This window comes from Stigmatopora nigra, chromosome 2, assembly GCF_051989575.1.
Source record: "Stigmatopora nigra isolate UIUO_SnigA chromosome 2, RoL_Snig_1.1, whole genome shotgun sequence".
Lineage (NCBI taxonomy): Eukaryota > Metazoa > Chordata > Actinopteri > Syngnathiformes > Syngnathidae > Stigmatopora > Stigmatopora nigra.
The window spans coordinates 12884941-12900388 of NC_135509.1; the positions used below are offsets into that span (position 1 = coordinate 12884941).

At 39.4% G+C, this 15448-nt stretch overlaps 1 protein-coding gene across 1 annotated transcript; it reads right to left on the reverse strand.

Annotated features, from left to right (window-relative positions):
* Positions 1-5379: 5379 nt before the first annotated feature.
* slc17a6a (solute carrier family 17 member 6a) lies at positions 5380-14624 on the reverse strand. Its single transcript, XM_077743479.1, has 12 exons — positions 14084-14624; positions 12886-13141; positions 12687-12805; positions 10546-10660; positions 9407-9494; positions 9190-9276; positions 8487-8629; positions 8253-8402; positions 7815-7947; positions 7540-7650; positions 7210-7337; positions 5380-6967 (listed from the first exon to the last, which is right to left on the reverse strand). The coding sequence occupies exons 1-12, from the start codon at positions 14170-14172 to the stop codon at positions 6638-6640; spliced, it is 1749 nt and encodes a 582-aa protein (XP_077599605.1). The 5' UTR covers positions 14173-14624; the 3' UTR covers positions 5380-6637.
* Positions 14625-15448: the final 824 nt, after the last annotated feature.

Sequence of the window (15448 nt, forward strand, 5' to 3'; positions counted from 1 at the left end):
CTTCCAATATGCACACCATAGTTGGCAAAAGCAATAATTTACTTGCATGCACAAAGGAAAAACTGGTAACCAAATTGTCAATGCAACTATTTTCTAAAATATATTCACTTGCCCCATAAATTTTTTAAAAAGTGTAATTTATGATGTCTTTAAATAAAACAAAACGGACCACACAAACCTGCGAATGACATTTTTCATTGAAATAAAGTCATCTTATCGGTAAAGAAAAAAAAATGAAAGTAAATTGTAGTGCACGTCAACAATTCCTTTTTCAGTCTCATTAGATTTTTTTTAAGCACAATCATGGTTGGCTCTGCCGGCCAGGTGGGTTCAATTCGGATTGAGGCGTGGCTACCTATAGGCCACAACACTTTCAGTAGCGGGGGATCAATTAGCCACATCCTGTGTGTGTTCAATTGAAGACTGCACCATAGCTAGTGCACGACACACCGAGGGATTAGAGGCCCAGCCATGGCGTGCATGCAAACACCAACACAGCCACGGCTCGTTTAACACGCCGTGAAAGCAATTCTCACCGTGACAGACAAGGGTCACGGAGTACCGGCCCGTGTGTACACAAGCAATTTATTTCCGAGGCGGGAGGAACATATGTGGCTGACAAAAGGGCCAAGCCGCCATGATTAAAGGCATTCCGGCTGCCCCTCTCTTGTAAAAACATGCAAATGATCTCAACTAGATTTTCAGCACACCAAAACCAATTAGTATTTCTGAAATGCTGTTGCCAATTTCCCCATTGCCGAGTTAACATTTAGCCTTTGGGAGTGTCTTTTTTTTTTCTTTAAAAAAAAAAAGTATTTTTCACAACCTCACAGATTGGGTTCACAGTGGGAATGTAGCAAAGGTGATGATTAATTCTGTAGGACTCAAATAAAAATCAGCACACCTTTGACTAATGTGAAAATAGCTGTGATATTATATTTCATCACTAGCTTTTAACTTGTTAGCTCCTCTAAAATGGGACTTATTTATAGAATTTTCGTTTTTGTAATGTGATATTATACTATGACAGTTTATCAAACACCCCCTGGTGACAGATTGTAGCATTGCATATATTTTTGAAGGGGGTGGGGCATGACCATAGCTTTTTGCATTTTACATATGGTAATTTACATGCCTGAATATTATAATATAGTTTTTCAGAGTTAAAATATTGGTGTGTCAAATTAATTCATTCATTTTTCTATTCTATGACCGAACAAAATGAACTTTGGGCTGGATTTGAACCCGCTAGTTTGTCCCCTCTCTTTGTGGACCACTGTAATCTGGATGGAGGAAAGCCCCATCACACATTTTCAATGATCAAAAAAAGAACAAAATATTGGTTCTTATTTGATTACTCAGAGGAAACATTGAAACCCACAATTGCCGTGCAGTTCAGAGGCGGTATGCTCCATCTGTGCAGGTGGTGAGGAATAGCAGTCATTAAAGGTCCGATCCAACCCCCATCTGGTGGTTTGAATAGGGGTCCATCAGATGGGGGTGTTGAAGGTTTAGTAGCCTCCCTTGGCACGTGCCTAAGCCCCTTCATCTCTGGCCTCGTCTGGCCCCCAGCATCATAGAAGTGGGCTCTGAGGGGCTGGTCGGAGTGAGGGAAGGGGTGGGGGGTGCGCTTCACACCTGTGCCCCATGCTGAAGCTCATCAAGCAAGGAGGGGAGGGTACTGAGTCATTGGAGGTTGCACATGAGGCTCTTTTTTAGGAACATTTACAAAAAGTGCCTAGTCAGATTCTCCTATGCTGTGCTAGCATCATCACAGTTTGTGCACCCATTAAACTGCAGTGTCATTTGAGCTGTTTTATTGTTGCACTGTGGGCCACCGATGGCAGTCAATGAGTTAATTATTTGATTGTACTCATGTGTTTCTTTGTACTCTTTTCAGGTCTAAAAATGTTTGAGCATCTTCGGAAAGGTTAACATTGGAGATAAAGGTGGGTAATACTTTTTCTTTCGAGTTATCACCACTGCACCTGTTTTAAATGAATTGGATGTCTATAGTTGTCAATTACAGGCAATGAATTATATAGTATGAAATTGAAAAATCAAGTATTGTTTGATCTTGCATTTCTATTTCCATGAACATTTTATCAATTCAACATTTTATATTGTAATTTAAAATTAAACAACAACAATGTCTCTATTAAATAAAACTAATGGATCATGTCAAAAATACTAATAGTCAATGTTCTCTCAGGGTTATACTGAATTTTCATTATTTGTATTTGTATTAAACATATTCTTTACATTTCACAAGTTGGCAAAAAATGTAGCTTTCCTCAATTTACAATTTCTTTTCAATGACTGCTACAAAATATATGAATCAAGCGAGTATATTTTACATCAAATATTTTTTTCAATGGATGTCTAAGACAAAAGTCCCATTTGAGACATGTTTCTTGTTAAATATACCTGAACGTTATATCTGCACTTTTGATGCCCACAAGTGCTTCACCAGCAAATAGGTTATCTTGTAAAAAAAAAAAAAATTATCAGTCTCTCATCCCTTTGTCTCTCTGTGTGATAACAATGTACTGCAGAAAGGAGAGTTATGAAACTGTCATCCTCATGTGATATGGGGGAGGGGAACTGTATAAACTTGTTATAAATCAGCTCATTCTACAACTACGGTATCCGAGCAAGTTACGCAGAAATAAGAAATAACACATTGAATGTACTAATATCCGTCGAGAAAAAAAGTCACACGCAGCTCTAAAAATGTAACCCTCATAAAGATCTACATCAAAAACTCCCCGTTGCATCATGGGTACCCAGTTTGGTATCTATTAATGTTTCAGTAGGACGAAAAAGTGAGCACAGATGAAAGAAGGCTTAAAATGAGCTTCATGCTGCTCTGACCAAAGCCAGCTTTACAAGTCACACTCAAAAATGTCTTTTCTCACAAGAGAACTGTTAGGATTTCAGTATGACTTTTCAAGCCTGCATCATACAAAATATTGTCCACCAGCTCCTTTTGTGTTTGTGCCTGTGACGTTAATATATGTAAAAGGGATTGATTTGGGCTCCGAGCATGTAGCCATTACTGTTTTATTAATGGAAGAAGGCAATTCAATTACCCTGAGGTGGTTTAACACCACATGTGATAGGCTCATAAAACACCAATTACTCCTATGTTTCGTTTGGAATTTGGGCTTCTAATTACAGGCAGTGACTGGATATGGGATTATTAGTAAATGAATGGCTACGCGGACGGCAATGTGGCGTGGTGGCAGGGTACAATTTGGCAAGGAGAGCAAGACCAGCATGATAATTGCATTCAGGCAGGCTCCCTGGAGAGGGATGCGAGCCTGTCATCAAACACTCATTCGGTCGGGGCCTCATCCCATTACAGTCCCCCAGGAGCCAAACTGCACCTGCCCCACATGACCAACAATACCAAGCCACCCGCTCGCCCTCTGACTATTTCGCAACAGCCACGTGGACATGACGGGGCACAAAGTCTACAATGTCAATCCAGGCAGAGAAAACCCCGACTCCAGATTGAGTCCAATTACAGTGCGACCTATAAGTAACAAGCTTGTCATCGGCGCGCCAGCCATGACTGCTCCGATCGGGCAGGCGGAGAAACACGTTCCACGCCACTGCGGACTCAATTGGGTTTTCTGTCAAATTAACATGTGAGTTGAAGAGGAGGGCGGCAGGGAGGGTTGATGGCTCCTCCCCTCCCTCTCGGTCGAGGAGACGGTTATCCGAGGAGGAACTGAGATTTACTATAATTGCGGACTGTTTGCACAGACCTACTTCAAGTGATCAGACAGCGCAGTAAACATGAACGTGATTTGAGCACAGCTTTCAAGCTTAGAGAAAGATATTGCAGTATATATGTATATATGTATATATATATATATATATATATATATATATATATATATATATATATATATATATATATATATATATATATATATATATATATATATATATATATATATATATATATATATATATATATATATATATATATATATATATATATATATATATATATATATATATATATATATATATATATATATATATATATATATATATATATATATATATATATATATATATATATATATATTTATATATAATATATGCATCGAATGAAATGAGAGAACTGCACTTGCTTTACTTTGCTTTTACTGGATGTAAGATTGTATTTGAGTGATATTCCATTGACAATGCCTTCTTGAGCGCTGCAGGATACCAGGGCCAGGCTAACAGTGGTTTATGTGAATGGATAGACACCATTTTTGCTATGAATTATTTACTAGCTCGCAGGCAAGCTGCAATTAATCGTTCTCTTAGGTTGGCTCTTGAGCTGAGCTGGGCACTAATATGGAAGCTAGTGTTTGACTGAAGACTAGAAGACGTCCTCCCTTTCATTTTTCTAAGCGCACGTTAACAAACCTGTCTACTCTGTTCACAAATTCTTTTGTGTTGTTATTTCGGGTTTAAAATACTTCCCCCTACCTGGTTTACTACCATTGCTTCCTTAGCATCAGCCACTATGCCACCTACCTCTTGAACTCTTTACCCCATGGCCTCATTATTTTCCCTCGCACTTTTTAAATCTAACCTCTGAACAAGCCTGTTCAAATGATCCTATCCATCTCTGCCTCACTGTTTACAACTTGAGTTACGTTTTGTTGTTTATACTGTGGTTATTTTTATCGTCTTTTTGTTTGTTTTATTTATTTTTTGAGTGTTTTTGAATGTATTGAAAGACGCTCTAAAATAAGAGATATAATTTTTAACTCAAATGTATGGATATACTTGATTTTCTGTAATATTGCACTGTGGATGTATTGATCTGTCTCTCTCCTGCCTAAATTAAATTTTTATGTCGGATCAATATGTGCCAAAAGTAACACCTTAGAGGTGTGGAGAAGGACACGCCGAGGTGTTTAAGGTGCTACAGTGTAATGCCGATTCACACCCACTACATCTATCTATAGAATAGAATGCCCTCTATTGTCATTGAATCAGTTTACTGCAACATCATTGAACGTGCTGTGGAATTCATATATGCTTGGAAAAGCTAAACAATGACTAATATTTCTTATAATTCAACTGACTTTATGTATAACCTTCATCGCACATTTTACACCACGTGCATCCTTCTCAAGTCGAAGGATGATGATTCTTGTAGGGATGTATACGCCACCCGTCCCATTAAAATGGATGTTCCTCCTCCATCCAGCAATTACTAAGCTACCGAGTCCAATACTTTGCTTTGGACCCCAGAGACTTGCGCCATTGATTTACAAATGAGAAACGTGAATAGAATGGGAGCTACAAACAAGTTCTTACCTTGTTTGGTTGCTATACACACTTAAAGAAAGATGATGACAAAAGTATGGCTTTTAGATAGATTTGTTTTTATATAAAATGATAGCGCTTTTTAACATCAACATACCTCTTTGTTAAACACAATATTTGGATCCATAAAATCACATTTATCTGTATACATTGACTTTAGGCAGAATGCCATTAATAACATCTTTTGGTCACCTTAAACATTCTTAAATATTCATATATTTTAAACATCCTTGCAGATTTCATACAGCAATTGGTGGAACAAAGTATAGTAAATAAATTCAAATGGAAGAGCCATGTATGAGTTATTGTGGTCCACTTTGTGTGTCCATAAAATAGCTTGAATGAGCAAGCAAGAAACACCAAAGGAGTCATCCACATACAGTACTGCATTCCTCACTGTCAAAAAAATCGGCACCATGAGCAAGCACTAAAGCTGGATTCTGGCAACACGAATAAATTTGCCCCAAACGCATCATTAGCTAAATTGTCACATGGCCGCAAAAAAAGTACAGTTTGATACAGCAAGCCAGTGTTACGTTACAAAAACAAAAGATGGTGGCTAGCTAGCAGCTGTCACGCAGGATTTATTACAGTGCACATCAAATTTCGACGAACAGCAGACCTCTTAAAGGCTTTTGATTTGTCACACAACCCCATCTCTTTGCACCAAGTTTTTCGCATCTATCATGAAAGGCGGGTGAATGGGGACGATGATGCATCTCAACATTGATTGGCGCAAAGTCATGCAAACAAACACACAGTACAAGGTTCACACGCGCTATTTTTGCCTTTGATAGTATTACAGGTGTCGTCCATGTTAAAGGAGACCTTTTTGCAAGCAGACATCTCCCTGAAAAGGTGCTGTCCATGAAAAATATGGCCTTTTATATCAATGTTAAACACAGATCAACGACCCAAATCCACAATAGTCTCACAGAAACAGTATACAGGTTTGTACAGTACATAAAACACAATATAGTCTGCTTTTTATTCTATTTTTTTTTTGTTTAGAACTCTTTTAGTAGTTTCAGTGCAATAGGAGAGAGACCATATGTGACAGTCTGTTGCGATGTCATCTGGCTCGTTTTGTTTAACTGAACTGATGAATTTTGTCTCCCTAATTCTACAACACTGGGCTGCAGCCAGTAAATGTGATGAGAAGTGTATGAGAATATTACATGGACTCCCCATGGATATTGGCTGTAGGAAAAAAAAGGAACAGCCATACAACTAGAATACACATACAATGGATTTGTCTATTGATAGTATTTGATTGTGCAATTTTAATTTGCTTTTAAGAGTATCCTCGCTCGGAGTAAATCTTCCCGGCTGGTTCTTGAACGTACTCCTCTGTTTTATCCCAGTCCTGTACCCATCCGCCATTGAGCTGCGCCGTGGCGCCATAGCTTTTAGCTGGGCCTCCCACGGCGCCGTAACCCTGCGTGATGTCACCTGTCTCTTCGGCCAGCTCGTCCTCGTCAATGAATCCGCATTTTTCGTCACTGGTCTCCTCTGGGTCGGCCCAAGGCTGTTTTTCCCCCGAGGCAAAGATCCCATAGAACACCACGCCCCCGTAATGCACCAGAGAGGCAATCAGGAAAACATATTGCCACTCTTCTCGTGTCTGGGAACAGAAATAGGGGTTAGACCTTGTCAAAATATCAGGCACAATATGACAATATGAAATGAAGCTATTTTAGAGAAAAGCTTGATGTTATTTGCGTTCGTGGGCAACACAAAATAATGCAGAAAGGCAAAACCCTGATCTGCAAACTAAATTATCACAAAGAAGAAGTGAAGGTTTAAACGTCGTTTTAATTCCAAAATGCAAATGCTCCTTCAGACAGTAGGATGAAAGTAGCTTACCTTATTCTTTGTCATGGCTCCCACGATTAAAGGGCAGACCATTCCCGACAGAGTGCCCACGCCATTGGAGATTCCCATAAGAATGCTAGCATAGCGCGGAGCAATGTCCAAATGGTTGACATTAAAACCTTAAAAAAGTAGGAGGGAGAAAAAAAACAAATCAAAAAGATGAACTGTAATTTTCAACACATGCTTAGGTAAATACCGCAATCACCCAATAACACAAAAACATACTCAAGTCAACAACAAAAATTGTATATGATAGTTTGTACATGAACAATAAGTCCATTTCTACCTGTATCTTAAATATGGAGTTATTTAATTCCTTACCTGATATTGCAAAGCCACTAAAACCTACTGCCAGCACCAAGAAAGAGATCGCTATCCCTTTACTGTGAGAATAACCCACCACCAAGAGGAGGGTAGCCTCCATACCGAATCCTGAAAACAGTCACACAGAAACAAAAGTAACCTGGTGCATCCTGCCATCACTTACTTTATACACACACACACACACACACACACACACACACACACACACACACACACACACACACACACACACACACACACACACACACACACACACACACACACTAGCTCACCTCCACAGTTCATTATTTTGCGGACTGTCGTGGTGGACATGATGTTGTGCGTACGCAGGTAATCGGCTAACTGGCCTCCTAATGGCACGATAATGGTCATGACCAAGTGGGGTAGCGCTGATACCATTCCAACCTGAGAAGCACAATTGAGACCAACAAAGATGAATCTTTTGGCGTGTGTGTGAACTGACCCAGGGGTCTCGCGCCTGGGTCGTATATCACCTCAGCAATCACCCTCTCCTCCCGAGTTTAAATCACAACTGCCAGACAAGCTTCAATCATCCCTCCCTCGCATGAAGGAGACAAGATTGTTATCATTGATGAGAACACGACAAATCTCCCTACCACTTGCAAATTTGTTTCTGTTTCAGAGAAGATGAGTGTCTCTTAGGGTACCAGTGAGATCGTTTTTTTGTAGTTCTGGGATGACTGTCTTACCTTGCTTATTTCAAAGCCAAACACTTCTTCAAAGTATGCAGGCTGGCTGATGAGCAGCAGATAAAAAGTCCAGCTTCTGCAGAAGTTTGCCACGATAATTGCATAGACGGGCATGGAAGTGAAGAACTTTCTCCAGGGAGTCTTGAATTTCTGATTTAAAATTGAAAGAAAACTCACCATTAAGGCATATTCTGCATGTGAATCATCTGTAAATGACTGGATAAAAGTAGCAACCTCCATGGCACCCATCAGCTGGGCGCTTTCCCCGATGCTCTCCTCAATGTAGCGGCGCTCCTCTTCCGTGATGGTCGGGTGCTCGGCCGGACTCTCGTAGGACACCAAGAACCAGAACATGTACCAGACTATCCCAAAAGAGCCTGTGAGGGTGGCAATATTACGTGCGATCAATTCCGATATTTAAGCTGTCACTATAAAATCACATTAGAATCAACTATCCTCGGTTATTCCATTAAGTAATGACAACAAAAAATCTTTATGCTAGTCATAATGTTATCCGACGCATTGACCCACTGATGACAGTGCGAACAGCAAGTTCAATATTATTAGGAAAGATTTTATATCGTTAGCCATGTAACATTTTTGCCCAAGTCATATTTTAGCCACATTGTAACAACTATATGAATTTAAACTGCTAACATTGTCACATCATCCTCTATTATTGTCTATGTATCCAGACTAGATTACAGTACACATTTTTACTGTATCTACTCATGAACCAGCTGGTATATTGTTTTTCTTTCAGTTTTCCAAAAAGGTTCAAAGATGGCTTGGACAATTATTAGACTAATGATATAGAATAAGCGTAATCACTCTTCAAACTCAATTTTACCTATACCTACCTAGACTCATTATTACCGAATGCGGTATTGAGAGTGCTACTCTAGCCAAGGTGTTTAATGAGGAATAATTGACTGACCGTACACGTAGAAGACGGAAGACCACCCAGTGTATTGAACCAAGATTCCTGCCAAAGGCATGGCTATAACCGCACCAGCATAGGATCCTATAAAGGACAAAAGCTATGAGCAAGCAGAATATTGTCCCTGGCTGCTTTATTGACAAGCATGAATTAAATTATTATTTTATGGGCTGAAGACATTTACAGACATGCAAATGTGTGCTTGGTCAAGTACCACAGAAAGAGATGGTGGCCAGACGACTTCTTTCCAACGGAGGAGCCCATTTGCTCCAGATTCCATGACAGGCTGGATAAGTCACTCCCTGAAATTGCAACGTCAACATATTCAATTTTTGAACTGTGTTGTCTGTGATGGTGATTGACATCCAATGTATTTAAACTGGGTGCGACTTTGGGTGATAAATCAATGTGATATATATTTTTTAATTGCACATGATAAAAAGTATAAAATGTTGCAGTTATTTCAATAGTTTCCGAGTATGAGTAAGTGTGTTGCAAGTTTTGTGTGTACCATTAAGCACATATAGTCAGTATAATCCCCCATTGACTGTAGCAGCTGCCTTTCCCCCCATTTACCACCAGATTTCTCATTTATTAAAATAGTTGAGTTCATCAGCATTACAATAACAACTTTCCAAATTTGTCATGCATGAACGTTACCACAACTTTCTTGTATTTACAGGAAATGACACTGCATTTGCCGAATGTGCAAAGATACTGTATCCGTCACCTGGTACATCATTCCCCTGATGAATTGGAATTGATAGCAGAGAGTGCGACGTGGTCATCGCTAACCTCTCTAATGCAGACTAATAGGTGAGGTGTGAATTCAAACAGACTGCCATTTGATGGAGAGAATTAAAAAAAAACATCATTAAATCTTCATTACCCTCTAAGTGGCATACAATCCACTATTGATAGACACAAATTGCTGGGGCTTGCTCAGGGACACGAACCCAAACGCACATGCTTAATTGGCAGTAACAAGTGGATGTTCAGCCGTCTCTCACGGTCACGAAGCAACAGTATGTCGCCTAACAAAAGAACGTAACCTTCATGCTTGTAATAGCGTCTGAATTTTCCCATTCAGCCACGTGCGATAAGTGTTTTTGGTTTTTTTTTGGTCCAGAACTCTTTTGTTCTGTGTGAATACTTTGAGGAGAACAGCACATTAGCCCAACTCTTCACTCTTTTTTGACCACTCGGACAACCACATGCTCGAACCATGAAAGATGATTAAACAGAGAATGTCGGTGTACTTTCAATAATAGTGCCCCCCCCCCTTACTGTAGCTAGCTCTAGGTAATGAGTCTTTGTTTTGGAGCCATGCTAAAGGTCAGTACAGAACAGTACCTCCACCAAGCCTTGTAATATCCTCACAAAGATGACGCATCCGTAGTGCGTGCGGGCCGCTGATGGGATGAACATGTTCAAGATGGATGTCAGCACAATGGCAGCCCCGAAAACTCTGCATGGACAAATCAGTTGGATTTTAACAAACATCACCGAGTATAGAAATGGCAGCCAGAAGCATTGCGCATCCATTAATTCGATTGTAAATAACACCCCTACTTTGTGAGAACTGAATTCTGCCTGCATTCAGATTTTTTTTAAAAAATGCTACTGAGCCATAAATCAATCTTAATTGGATTCTGCATGTGGTGTTTGCAGCAGAAGGTGTCTGTGGGCTCAGCTGACTTGGCAACATGACACCACTCAAACATTTGCTCCTCCTTTATGGAAAAAATAGCTGTCTTTTTCATCAAAACTCATTGCCTACAATTGACAAATATTCAATCCATTTCACTCTCAGTTCAAATGAATTGGACGTTTATCGCTACTAATATTAATTCAAGCATTTGGAAAAAAAATGACGTGGCACATGTCGGAACTATCCCACAATTATTAGCGGTTGCCACGTTTCACACAAGGCCTTGGCTGGTGCGGTCGCCATGCCTACATGTGAACATAAAGGATTAGGCACGGTGGATCCCGTGGGAGCTCATTAACATGGAGGGAGGGTGGAGGCACGCCTGCATGGCGGGCGTCAGCAAAGTCCTCCCTTTGATCAACCGGGAGCTTGGGTTTCCTTCAAGACACAACGGGCTCACGTGCACATGGCTGCCCTTGCTATTGTTCTCAAAAGGAAATATGAAGATTTTAGAACCTGTTTGTATATACGTGTATATATATGTGTATATATACACATATATATACACATATATACATGTTAGAACTGTGAATAACCAATTTCATGTTGAGCCATTATCCATTCTGACAATAATACAATGTTTGCCAATATTACAAACTGCTGTGATTTGATTTGATTCAAGGGCCTTCAGTCGATTTAGACAGTTCTATATAATACTAAATCATTTTTTAATTTAATTTTTTAATTTTTTACAATTTTCTTGTAGAAACATGTTAGTAGTCCATTCAAAACATTTTTACCTGAATGGTACATCCAAAAGATTTTTATATTATCGATATTTCTTATTTTCACACATTGATGTTACAATCTAGATCAATTATTTTTATGGTGATTTTTGTCAAATATATATTTTATGTATTATTCTAGTAAAACAATGACATAACTCACTTGCTATTGATGACAGCGATAGGACATCCAATTGACGTCTAATCCCTTTTTTTTTCTTTTTTCCCCTCTGTTTTAATAGATTTGGGTGTCTTATCTTTAATGGCATTGAAACATGATCATTCACTGCCAGTCACTCCAAAGTAAAATGAATAGGATGTCAGCATCATTGGCAGCCAGTGAGTCCTTTTTGGAAAGTGCTTTTTCCTACCATAGGATATCATTTATCGGCTTGTAAATCAATTGAGTCAAGAAACACTCCCGTCAAATTGATCAAAGTGCAAAACAGCTATCAACAACTAATTTAAGGTTTCTTGTATTGTTAAAAAAAATGTTTTCATTCAACTGTCTAAAACCTGGTATTAAATCAAGAATTAAATGCAGTTGTGGCAGACTTTGTAATATAGGCAAATGTAGTACTATTGGATAAAGAATGGATATCGTATTGTTATGAAAATGATGGTTTACACCATTAAATATTACTCATCTATATGACTTCAGCATTTTAATTAGCATTTAAATTATCATAAAACAATTAGACTGGATTCAGTATAATCCCAATGAGGACATGATGAATTTATAATAACAACTGAATTTAATTATCAGAATGGTTATTTTCAATATATCTGTATTATACTGGTGTCACTGTGGTGCACAGTCAATTTCTTGAACCTTAAAAACTCCTTTATCAAGACTAATGTAAAAATCCTTGAATTTTAGTTTAAGGTATATTTTATATTATCTATAATGAAGTGAAAATATATGCACAAACATCCTGTTGTGGCTTATGTACATATATATTCATTTTCTTCCTATTTATTTAATGATGTATACATGCATCATTCTATATTTTGTCATTAATTATATACAGTATGGTCTACTTGATGGAATGATAGACCTGTTAGCAGCCAGCCTGGAGGAAATATATCCCCCCGGGATTTGGGTGACGATATAACCCCAGAAAAAAGAGCCATGGATCATCCCCACCGTCTCGGGGTCCCAGTTAAATTTGGCTTTCTGTCAAAAACAAAAGAAAAAACGATCGTGTGTCAGGACTTGAAAAAGAGAACAGCGAATCACGTCTCTAACTCGCGCACCTCTTTAATAATGATCTTGCCGTTCTGGTGAATCGTGCTGTTATTGACCATGCTGACGATGGCCACGCCCAGGTTGCAGCGGATGCCGAAGGAGATGCAGAAGCCCAGGCCGCTCAGCATGGCGATGATATACCTGCGAGGAAGCCCGAAGCACGTGCAGTCGCACAGGGGGCCCCCGCGGCCCTGTTCGGCCCGGGGTCGCCCATCCTCGGTCAGCTCGATGGCCTCGCCCGTCTGCTGCCGCTTCTCCAGCCTCCTGCGGGGGCGGTTCGAAAGCACTTCAAGCCCCCCTCGTCATTCGCATTCACTTTGCAGGTAAATCCCCAAAACATGTTATCCAAGTGTATATTCGTTGAATTTTGGGATTCGAAACATGCTGTGTGCCCCCAGCCCACCCGAGAGAAAAAAACAATGTTTTTCGTTTGATTAAAATTTAGATTTATTTCCCACCCCAAAGCAAGGCAATGAATGACCTTCATACCGCATTGCAGCAACTACAGCATCACTGCAGTTTTTCGATTTATCTTATCTATGCAGGGAAACTATTTCAAAAAAAGATTTCTTAAACATAACGTCTTTGTGTGGCTCCAAAATTCCCTCAAATATTTGAAAAATGCCATGATTTGTCATTGTGCAGGCCTTTAGGAAACGTGGGCCTGCTGCAGATTTTTTTTTACACCTTTGAGTCACGCTTCTTTCTTTCTGCAAGCATAATCAAAGTACTTTCTATAAAATCCGATTTTCAAATGTCCATCATAGTTAATCTTTCAAAAATATTTTATTTTTTCAAAAATGGCTTGAAAACTCATTTTTGTACCTTTTCCTTTGCTGCTTTAACACTAGTAAGCATAAATTCATATGGAAAGCATTGCTTTTGCATTGAAAAGACATATCTGAATGCTAATAGATATCATGGCAGACTTTGTGTCACGACTGTTTGCGTTTCATTATTAATTTAAGGAAAAAAAGACACCCAGCTGCTGGTCTTGTGGAGGGGGGCGATCCTCATGGGAAATATGTGAGCTTTAAATATTCCTCTGCTCTCTACATCATCATATTCTTCCTATAAATCAGCATTTCCTTGCTTTATCATGATTTTTTTAGTACAAACGAAGAGATCTTGCTCTCTTGTAATAACCCCCAAAATATATATTTTAACTTACTTTACGATGTGCACAAATCATGTAAATTGCCTTACCTGTACAGACCTCCGAGGGCCTTTCCTGCAATTTGTTTTAGACCCTCTTTGGTCTTTGGTAACGCTCCCTGGTCGCTTTCAGGCTCCATTTCTGCCTCCTCCACAAAAAAAATCACCTCACGACTATTCTAATTGAAGAAACGTAAGCGATGTATGTGCATTTCTGCTTTTATAATCCACAATATTCGATTTTCCGTTGTTTTCCCCGCAAGAAAAAAAACGTCCCCGAGATCCAAAAGAGCTGCGATTGTGCAAAAGACAGCTTCTCCAGTCACAAAGCGACGCTCCAGTCGGTCCGATTTTCCCTCTTGTACTCTCTTAATCGGCACACGGCCATTTTTTTCTTCAAAATCCACTTCCGACCGATGTAGAAAAGACGGCCGTGTGAAGTTGTCAGAGGGTCAAAGCTGGTGGTGGCTATTGAAAAAGGGTCCGAAGTGAGCCAAGCTTTCAGGACCGAGGACAGCGACTGAGTGCGCCACCTGTGTGCGGACACGGCCCCGCCCCCTCACGTCTACTTAGCCCCCCGTGCAGGAGGAAGGTGGTCCCAAGAAATAGAATGCTCTCTTACACTAACATTATCACGACTTGGCCCTATAGGTGAAAATCGCTGACAACCCTCCCAGTCCAAATTGATTAGACGCCTGTCGCTGTCCATGGTAGCCTATAAGTTAACCTTGTCTACAAATTTGAATTTCATATTAAAGCCACATCATTTGATTTTCAAATAGAGGATTGGTTAACAAAAATATCTTCGACATCGGTTTTTAAATTGACCACAATTTGAAAAGGAGATATTCAAGAGGAAAATATTAAATTGGCTCCCTGAAGTTGAATTTGCTACATATGTATTGGGTATCCTTCAATGTTTCAACAATAGAAGAAAACGACCTTGATTTAAGATTTTAACTTTTTAAATTCCTCTGCATTCCCAAGTAGAACATGGCTGATTTTATTTCATCGTTATGCAGCCCAGAATCAAATAAAATGCCACATCGCTGCCATCTACTGGCAACGTATAAGTGTAGATGATTTATTTTTCAACAGCCCATGTTCCAAACGTGATTTTTTTGTACTATATATAACATGTCAATCTCCCCCAAACTCCCCCTGTTAAAAAAACACAATTGACGAGCATATTTGTCAATGGCAAGAAACGCTTAGCATAATTATAGTTTCTGGAAGGGCTTCATTTTGGGTGACTGTACTTCTTGTCAGTGGAATGAGATCATAACTTATTGGATGTTATTGATGTTAATAGGCGTCAAAACCATTTGGCCGTGAAAGATCACTGCCGTCCCTTCCAGTTCAAATGGATTGGATAATAATTGCAGTCAATGGCAGGGAGCAAGGTTAAATCACTCG

Coding starts and splice junctions, on each gene's coding strand:
- slc17a6a (XM_077743479.1), bottom strand. CDS start 14,172: ATGGAGCCTGAAAGCGACCAGGGAGCGTTACCAAAGACCAAAGAGGGT. Junction 9,277..9,406: donor GGCCACCATCTCTTTCTGTG/GTACTTGACCAA, acceptor TGTCCTTTATAG/GATCCTATGCTGGTGCGGTT. Junction 8,403..8,486: donor AGCTGATGGGTGCCATGGAG/GTTGCTACTTTT, acceptor ATTTTAAATCAG/AAATTCAAGACTCCCTGGAG.